The sequence below is a fragment of the Fukomys damarensis genome, unplaced genomic scaffold (genome assembly GCF_012274545.1).
Source record: "Fukomys damarensis isolate Sample0158 unplaced genomic scaffold, DMR_v1.0_HiC HiC_scaffold_7, whole genome shotgun sequence".
In the NCBI taxonomy this organism is placed as follows: domain Eukaryota; kingdom Metazoa; phylum Chordata; class Mammalia; order Rodentia; family Bathyergidae; genus Fukomys; species Fukomys damarensis.
Genome location: NW_022900919.1, coordinates 40,163,750 through 40,173,993, shown reverse-complemented (window position 1 = coordinate 40,173,993; position 10,244 = coordinate 40,163,750). Strand labels below are relative to the sequence as shown.

At 39.2% G+C, this 10,244-nt stretch overlaps 1 protein-coding gene across 1 annotated transcript in view; it reads left to right on the top strand.

The window, feature by feature from the left end:
• The window catches only part of LOC117285186, an 11,165-nt gene extending 8,562 nt beyond the window's left edge, over positions 1–2,603 (top strand). Inside the window, exon 4 of the mRNA XM_033761016.1 lies at positions 2,570–2,603. Within this exon, the coding sequence (XP_033616907.1) occupies positions 2,570–2,603 (34 nt within the window). The remainder of the gene's footprint in view (positions 1–2,569) is intronic.
• The last annotated feature ends 7,641 nt before the right edge of the window (positions 2,604–10,244 follow it).

Below are 10,244 nucleotides of genomic sequence, written 5' to 3'. Positions count from 1 at the left end.
AAACCCCACCAACATTGGTTATTGTTTGATTTCTTGATAGCAGCCGTTCTTTGTGGGGTGAGGTGGAATCTCAGTGTTGTTTTCATGCGCATCTCTCGAATGACCAGTGATATGGAACATTTTTTCATATATTTACTTGATGCTTTTACTTCTTTTTCTAAGAAATATCTGTTCATTTCAGATGCCCATTTTTGAATCAGGTCTTTATATTTGGGTGGCCTGTTTTTTGTTTTTGTTTTGTTTTTTGAGTTCTTTATATATTCTAGATAATAGCCCTTTGAGGAGCAGCTGGTAAAAACTTTTTCCCATATTGTAAGCTGTCTTTTACTTATTTAATGGTTTCTTTTGCAGTGCAGAAGCTTTTTAATAAGATGAGATCCCAGTTGTTGATTCTTTCTGCTAGTTCCCATGCAACTGAGGATTTGTTCATAAAGTCTTTTCCTATGCCAATGTCTTTGAGAGTTCTGCCTAACTTATCTTACAGCAAATTTAGTGTTTCTGTTTAATATTTAGATTTTTAATCCACTTGGATTTTAGTTTAGTGCATCGAGAAAGATAAGGATCTAGTTTTAATCTTTGGCAGGTTGAAATCGAGTTTTTCCAATACAGTTTATTAAAGAGGCTATCTTTCCTCCACTGAAGATGGTTGGCTCCTTTGTCAAAGATGAGGTAGCTGAGTACATCTGAAGTTGTTTCTGTATCTTGCAATCTATTCCACTGATCCTTGGGTCTTTTTCTTTGCTGGTACAGTGCTGTTTTTATCACAGTGGCTTTGTAGTATAGTTTCAAGTTGGGGATTGTGATACCCCTGCCATGTCTCTGTTGCCTAGAATTGCTTTTGCTATTCTAGGCCTCTTCTTGTTCCTAATGAATTTTTAGATTCTTCTTTCTAGTTCTGTGAAATATACTGTTGGGATTTCAATCAGGATTGCCTTGAATCTGTATAGCAGTTTTGATGGGGTGGCCATTTTCACTATGTTGATTCTTCCTACCCAGAAGCAGGGGATATCTTTCCATTTTTTAACAATCTCTTCAATCTCTTTTTTTCAGAGTGCTGTAGTTTTCAGTGTAGAGGTCTTTTGCTTCTTTCATTAGATTGATTCCTAGATACTTCATAGTTTTGGATGTTATTGTGAAAGGAATTGTTTCCCTAATTTCTGTCTCAGTAAGTCTGTTATTTGTGTATAAGAAGGCTATTGATTTTCGAGTGTTGACCTTGTATCCAGCTACTCTGCTGAACGTGTCAATTAAGTCTAGAAGTCTTTTGGTGGAATTTTTTGGTCTTCTATGTAGAGTATCATATTATCAGCAAATAATGACAGTTTAACTTCTTCCTTTCCTATCTTTATTGCTTTCATTTCTTTTTTATGTCTAATTGCTGTGGCTAATGTTTCCAGAACTATATTAAAGAGGAGTGGTGATAGTGGGCATCATTATCATGTTCCTGATTTTAATGTGAAAGTTTTCAGTTTTTGGCCATTTAATATGATGTTGGCTGTTGGGTTTTCATAGATAGCCTTTATCAAGTTGAGATAAAGACCATCTATTCCAATTTTCTGCAGATTTTTTATCATGAATGGATGCTGAATTTTATTGAATGATTTTTCTGCATCTATTAAGATGATCACATGGTTTTGTCCTTGACTCTGTTAATATAGCATATTACGTTTATTGATTTATGTATGTTGAACTATCCTTGCATCCCTGTAATAAATACAACTTGGTCAGGGGTATGGCCTTCTTGATGACCTTCTGTATTCTGTTTGCCAGTATCTTATTGAGGATTTTTGCATCTATGTTCATTAAGGAGATTGGCCTGTAGTTCTTTTGTTTGTTTGTTTCCAAGTGTTTTGTATAATTTCTTTTCTTTTCTTTTTTTTTTGTCCTGGGGATCAAACTTGGGATCTTTCATTTGTGAGGCAGGTGACAGAACCACTGAGAATCCCAAGCCTTTGTAGCTCTCTTTTTCGGTTGGGTCTTTCCCTGGTTTTGGAATCAAAGTTACACTTGCTTCCAGGAATGAATTTGGAGGTATTGCTTCCCTTTCAATTTCACTGAAAAGTTTAAAGGGTACTGGCACTAATTCTTCTCTAAATGTCTTGTATAATTCAGCAGTAAAGCCATCAGGACCTGGGCTTTTCTTAGTTGATAAACTTTTAATTACCTTTTCAATTTCACTGATTATAATTGGAGTGTTTAGAATTTTTTTATCTTTGTTCAACTTTGGTAAATCATAAGCATCAAGAAACCTGTCCATTTCTTCTGTGTTTTCCATTTTGTTACAGTACAGGTTCTTGAAGTAGGTATTGATGATCCTCTGGATTTCTGCTGGATCTATTGTGACTTCACTTTTTTCCTTCCGAATTGCATAGATTTGAGCCTTTTCTTTCCTTTTTTTGACAAGGTTGGCTAAGGGTTTATCAGTTTTATTTATTCTTTTGAAAAACCAACTCTTCGATTCGTTGAATTATTTGTATCACTTAGTTTCTATTGCATTGATTTCTGCTCTGATCTTTATAATTTCCTTCCTTCTACGAGCTTTGGATTTTTCTTGCTGTTCCTTTTCTAGGAGCCCAAGATTCATCATTAAATTGTTTTTTTGAGCTTTCTCTGTTTTCTTAGTGTGGGCATTCACTGCTATGAATTTCCCTTGTAGAACTATTTTCATTGTGTGCTGTAGATTCCTGTATGTTGTATTGGCATTATCATTTATTTGTAAAGACTGCCTAATTTCTTCTTTAATTTTCTCTGTGACCCACTGATTGTTCAGGAGAGTGTTGTTCAATTTCCATGTGTTTGTGAAGCTCTTACAGTTTCTTATGCTATTGATCTCCAGCTTAATTGCACTATGGTCTGATGATATACATGGGATAGCTTCACTTCCTTTGCATTTATTTAAACATGTTTTGTGAGCTAGTATGTGGTCTATTTTGGAGAATGACTTATGTGCAGCTGAAAAGAATGTATGTTCTGATTCTGTGGGGTGGAACACTCTGTAGATGCCTATTAAGTCCATTTGTTCAAAAGCTTGGTTCAGTTCTAGTATTTCGTTGTTGACTTTTTGTCTAGATGATCTATTTGTAATATTGGGGTATTTAGGTCCCCCATTACAATTGTATTAGTGCTTATTTGGTTTTTCATGTCCCTTAATATTTGTTTATACAGTTGGGAGCATTAATAGTTGGTGCATATATATATATTTATGATTGTCATCTCTTCTTCTTAGATTGTTCCCTTTACAAGGATGTAGTGACCTTCTTTGTCTTTCTTAATCAGTTTTGGTTGGAAATTTACTTTGTCTGTGAATAAGATAGCTACCCCTGCTTTTTTCTGGTCTCCTGTTCTATGGAGAACTGTTTTCCATGTTTTCACTTTCAGTCTATGGGTTTCTTTTTGCATTAGGTGTGTTTCTTGTATACAACATATTATTAGATTTTGCTTCTTAATCCATCCTGCCAGTCTATTTCTTTTGATTGATGAATTGAGGCCATTGACACTGATGGTTATAACTGATATGTATTGACTTATCATTGTCGTGTTGTTGTCCTGTTGTTGGCTCTTTTCAATCTTTCCCCCTCTCCCTTTAGTTTCTTGCCTTGCCTAATTGATTTGCTCTGTTGGGCCTCATGGTGCTGTGACCTTCATTGTCTTTTTCTAGGATATTGTTTAGAATTGTTTGGAGTGCTGGTTTGGTATTCATGAAGTTTCTCAGGTGTTCTTTGTCATAGAAGTATCTTATTTCCCTACCCATTTTAAAAGAGAGTTTTGCAGAATACTTTAGTGTAGGTTGGAGGATGTTTTCTTTTAGGGCTTGAAATACCTCATTCCAGGCTCTCCTTGACTCTAGGGATTGTGTTGAAAAGTCTGCTGTGATTCTGATGGGCTTTCCTTTGCATGTGGTTTGTTTTTTTGCTCTAACGGCTTTTTGTATTTTGTTCTTCTGTTGGGTTTCTTGGAATTTGACTATTATATGTCTAGGTATAGATTTTTTTTTTTTTTGTTCATGGCTAACTGGAGTCCTATATGCCTCACCTATCTATATGTAAAATCCTTCCCCTGTTTGGGCAGTTTTCTGTCATTAACTTTGTGGACAGTTTTTTTAAAGTCATTTGTACTTTCTCCTTTTACTTCATGAATTCCTATCAGTCTTTGCATTATCTAGGAATTGTTGGATTGATTTATCATGATCCCTTACTGTTTTTAAGAGATTTTCCTTTTCATGATCACTGACTACCATCCTATCTTCTATATCTGAAATTCTATCTCACATTCGTTCATTCTGCTGAGAATGCTTTTTTTTTTTTTTGGTACTGGGGATGAACTAGGGGCAGCAAAACCACTGAGCTAAATCCCCAGCCCCTGCTAAGAATGCTTTGAATAGAGTTTTTAAACTCCTGGATATCTGTTTGAATCTGTTTCATGGATTCCATATCTTTCCTGTGCTGGGCATTCATGGCTTCTATCATGGTCCTGAGCTCATTTATTTTTTTGTCTGTTTCTGTTCTAGAGTCTCTAATCATGTCTTTCATTGTGCTCATCATCTCTGTAGTTATTTGGGAAAATTTCTGATTTGAATTTTTCTAGAGCCTGATTGATCTGTTTTGTTACTTCCTGTGCTATGAGTTCAGGGTGTCCTGGTGGTTGATTGTCAGATGTTGCACCTCGTTTTCCATAGAATTTGCTCTTGGTGAACTGGAAGTTTGTATTTGTGCCTTGCTTAAGTGTTTTCTGATTTTTATTTTTGTTATTGGGCTGTCCTTGTTTTAATTCCTTGGTTAGTATTTTGATTTTCCTAATATAGCTGCTCTTTAGGTCTTGAGTCTCTAATGACTCAAAAACCCTCTCATTTTCATACTATCAGAAAAGAAAACTCATTAAATCAATTGCAACCCTTTAGCCTAGTCGATACAAGCAGCGATACAACAGCATCAAACACAGATTAGAAATTAACCATTTGTGGTAGTTATTAATCTATCACCTTTAACCATGTGAATTAAATTGAAATCAAGGACCAGACCAAAATATGTTTATAGTGATTGAACTCTTCAATATAACAATTTAACCTTCAGGATGGGGGCAAAAAAGGAGTCAGGAGGAGAAAAATAGATAGGTAAAAGAATAGGAGAAGGTTTTAAGTGAAGCCAGAGGACACAGGATGATCATGCAAACTCTAGGGAACTGTTGAAGACAAGAGGGAAAGACAGAGTGCAAGAACTAAGACAAGAATAGAAAAACTTAACAGTAATAGGGAAGCTATAAATTGTATTCACTTTCCTTTGAAACTAATAACAACTGAGCTAAGGAAAAAGAGAGAAGAAAAGAAAATGAAGAAATCTGAACTAGGGCAGGAATAAGAACAGAAAGGGAAATGAAAAATAACATGCATGAGCAAGAGACTGAGTGGGAAAAAGAAGAAATGAAGTATTTGCAGAATGGGAAAAAATAAATTTTTAAAAATAAAAATTGAAAATTAAAAATAGGAGGAAAAGAATGATATAGTGGCACAGTTTGTAATAGCTAAAACTTGGAAACAGCCCATTTGCCCATCAGTTGGAGACTGGGTAAAGAAGATATGTTTTTTCTATAAAATGGAATACTACTCAGCCATAAAGAATGAAAAATTAGTCATTCATAGGAAAATGGATACATAGTGAGAATATACTCCTAAGTGAAATAAGTCACACATGTATACTTTTTTTTTTTTGAAACAGGGTCTCACTATGTAGTTAAGACTAACCTGGAACTCACTATGTAGCCCAGGCTGGTCTCGGACTCACAGTGATCCTCCTGCCTCAGCCTCCTGATTGCTGGGATTACAGGCGGGCACCACCACTCCCGGCAGTCACACATGTATAAATACCGAATAGTTTCTCTGCTGTGAAAAACTATAATGGTACATAAGATCCTAATGAGATAATTGACAATGTGAAATAGGAAGAAAAGGGCTAAAGGTGTAGGGAAAGTGGGAAGGGTAGGGGAAAGGAAATAAGAGAAAAGAAAAAAAAATGAGAAAATGAAAAAATGGAAATAAAGTATTTGTAAATAGGGAAGAGAGGAAGGGGTGAAGGGAGGGCAGGGATAAGGGGAAAAAATGAGAACCAAGACCTGTCATGTAAAGGTACAAGATCCCAATGATGAATGTAACTGTACCATATACCTAAAATGTACCAATAAACTCAATGAGGAAAAAAAAAAGATGAAAAGAATGAAAAAAAATGTGAAGAGCCTCTTTCAGGGTGTATCTTTGCTGCCACAATAGACAATATGGGCAGCAATGTGCAGAACTAAGGCAATTAGTCTCAGCTAGCAATGGCAGACCCCTGAGATTCAGGCTGAATTCTGGCTGCAAGGCCCAAGTTGAGCTCCCTGACTTCCTGCAGGGTTGAGCTCTGCAAGGTTCTACTACAGGTTCCAGCTGCCCATGCCCTGAAGACAGTCCGGGTTCTGATGTGGGGTGGTGATCCCTCCAACTTACCAACTACAGGGCTCTGATGTGCCCTTATTGCAGTTGTTTACTTCTGTTCTATCTTCTGGAGCTCAGCACAATGGCCTTTATGACCACCTGTGCCTCTGCAGTGTGGATCCTGGTACTGACACAAGAAGGAGGCCCAAGAGCATGGGGGCTGGGGGATGCTGCAGAGGTGCCCGTGTGGCTGGCAGTCGTCACTGGTCTGCTCTGATGAAGGCCCAGCCAAATTTCTTAACAAAAAGCTTGTGCCTTTTAATATTCTCTTCAGCCATACATCAGAGGACCTTTAGGATTGTTGTTTACTGTTTATTATTATTATCATATTTGTCTGTGATCACATATTTGGACTTTCTTAAGTGCTGTGACAGGCCTTTGGGATTGTCCTTTGGATGTGTGTCACTGAGTAGGAACATATGGCAAACAAGCAAAAATGCAATAATAATAATAATGCATGCATTTATTGCTGTATAGTTTACATTTTCGTGTACCTGACTTCAAGGCTTTTCAATCTGTAATGTTATGGGGAGCACCTGGGATCTTGTTAAGGCGCAGATTCTGCATCAGCAGGTCTGGTTTAGGGGCTGAGAATCCGCATCTAAGTCATGTTCCCAGGCTGCAGAGTACAGTTTGAATAATTAAGCTTAGTTGATCTTACTTCCTGGAATAGCTTAACCAGGTAGATTTTATCATGCTAATTTTAATGATGAGGAAATTAAAACTCAGGTTAAATAACTTGTCCACAGTGTTAACTGTAACCGGCTTGGAGCTTATGTTCCATTCATTCATTTTTCCCTTCACTCATTTGTTTCTTCAAACACCTGTGGATAGAGCAGTGAGTGAAATCAAGTCCTTGCCTTTGTGGAACTTGTTTTGTGTTGAAAAAGACTGACAGTAGAGTGTGTAAAAGCGAAGAGAACACAACTTAAGGTCATAACAATGTTTAAAAGGAAACTAAGCCAGGGTGTGGGATTGATGATAAACCAGAGGGGTGTTTTGAATCTCAGGTTTATTGCTCAGTCCTCCTCAGTTAGAGATAGGGCCATGGCTATTAGGCAACACTTTGTAGTTGATGTTCGGCGTTCACATTCCTTTCCCCTATTTAAATATCACAATAATCATGTGATAAGTTTAGGGCAAAGATTCAACTCGGTCTACTAGGTGAAGCTTTGTTGTTTCTTGAACTAAAATACTTCAGGCAAGAGGCACTCTCGTTAAACAAAAGGTAACGGGAAATACATTTTGTTTTCATCTAAGATGACCAAGGAACCGTTTGGCCTCTTCTTGCCCAGGTTGCACCTGGAGGTTGATGGAGAAGGGTCTCAGGAGCTGTGATGGGAGAGGGGTGAGTGACACATCCAGCCCTTTGTTCTGGAGAATTGGGTCCAACTGTTAGAATATTATAGTCATAGGTAACTTAAACTGGTTCAGCGTTAAAAGGGGCAGAGATGCAAAATTAAAAGTGATGTATGGTAAGATATGAGGTTATAGTCCACAGAATCAAGGAACATCTAAGTAGGTTTTGGAAAGCGCAGGGCTAGAGGCAGGTCAGGGGTCTAAGAAGTGCCTTCAGACTCCTTTCTTGCAATGAATGGCTTCAGGCTTCATGTCTGCTATGAGTTGAATCGTGTCCCTTAAAAAGTAGTATATTGAAGTTCTTACCCCCAGTGAAAAACAGCAGAGCAACCCCGTCTGTGGATGTACCCAGTGGGTAAGAGCTTCAGGCCAATGTGCAGCCCTGACCACCACTCACACCAACTGGCTTTTCTCCTAGACAGGGACAATGTGACAATGGTTCCAGATGTGGGCAGGCAGCATGGGCCCTCCCCGAATACATCCTACTCTGGAACACTTGGTGTTGCTGCTGTCCCAGGAGAGAGAAGAGAGACCCCTGCATAGACAACTGAATGATCAAGATTGGCGGCTGTACAGCAGAGGACTCTCCCACAGCGAGCCCGCACCCAAAGGACGATAACAAAGGACCGAGTTTAACTCTAGGTCTGGGAATGGTAAAGGGGCTAGAGACTGCTTTAGGCCAGGTTCCCTAGAGGCAGAGGCTGAGCTCAGGATTCAAGGGGCACTTGGCTCACTGATGGGGTCTCTCAGAAGGAAAAGAGTAAGGAAGGCAAGTCAGCTCGGGAAGGACCCCAGCAAAGGTTGACTGTGATGACCACAGAGCTCCCATTTGACACAAGTGGGTGGAGTTTTGTGGCTGTGCACCCATCAGTCATGGGTTGTGAGCCACTGCCAGAAGATGGAGGTTATTTTGGTGCCCAACAGTCAAGGGCACTTCTTGGAGGAAGATGAGGCGATGAATTTTTGGAGGCTACACACAGAATAGCTTGAGAATAGTGCACCAGGTTGGGAAGGGGTTTCTGGGTCAGCTGGTGTCTGAGAGAGGTGTGTGTCTGTGTCTGTGTGCGTGTGAGGGAGGGAGGGAGGGGGAGAGAGAGAGAGAGAGAGAGAGAGAGAGAGAGAGAGAAAGAGGTAGGTGGTTTCCATGATACTCTGCTATTGAGGATACATCCACTGCCTCAGTGGTTCCCTTTTTCCCTCCTTACCCTTTCTTGTAGTTAAGAAAATTGATTTAAAAAAAAGTAAAACACCAAGAAAGAAGTCCAATGGCTCAGTTCATCTCCCTTCATCTATTCGTGTGATTTCATTCACTCACTCAGACATTTATTAATGCCCCACCCCCGTGTGCCGCACACTGTGCTGTAAACACATTCAAACTCCAGTGGCATTTCTGTGATTCCTTCCTCAATGGAGCAAATTCACATTTCTTTATGAACTGAACATTATCACAAGGACCAGGTCACTATGCTGAAGGGTTCCATCTTTTCAATCATCTACCTACTCACGTATCAATACGGTCATTCATCCAATTATCCACCTGTTCACTTGTCCCACTACCCATCCACACGTCCATTCACCAACCACCCTGTCTCTCCACCCATTCGCCCACCTTGGCCTGTCCACTTTCCATCCCCATTCACCATTCACCCACCTTTGTCTACTCATCGGCTACTCCAGCTATTCATTCAACCATCCACACAGGAGCACCTGCAACCTACTAGGCCACATTCCTAGTTTTAATCGGTTGATATTTGTTGAATGTCTTCTGGGTGCCAGATGCTGATTTAAGTGTTGGAGATGAAATTATAAATAAGGAGATACAGTCCTTGCCATCATAGACTTCATGATGCAAGTGTAAAAGCAGATCTTCAACGAGTAATTAGGAAGGTAAATGTAAAGCAGACAATCCAAGAACCCTTTCTCTTCAGTATGCTTAGAAAGCTTTAATGTTGGAAAATGTAAGGAGCATTTAGCATAGAAGAGTGATGGTATTGGAGGAAAAAGAAAAGGAATATCATCCAGAGGTAGCTGGGAGTTACTTCTACTGTATACCTAGCTCCTGGGAGTAGCAAGAATGTTAATTTGTTTATTTATTTATTTGAGGCAGGGTCTCACTATGTAGTTCAGGCTGACTTTGAACTCACTATGTAGCCCAAGGCTGGCCTCGAACCCCTGGCGATTTTCCTGTCTCAGCCTCTGGAGTCTGGGATTACAGGGTTGTGCTGCTGTACCCCAGCCAAGAGGGTATGTTTTAATTCATCAGTTATCCCCAGGGTCTGTCCCTTCATAAGCACCAAACAGGGCAAGGGATTTAGCTCAGTGTTTCCGCTGCCTGCCTTGCAAGCACAAGGACCCAAGTTTGATACCTGGTACAAAAAAAAAAAAAAAAAAAAAAAAAAAAACCAAAAAAATTTATAAGGAG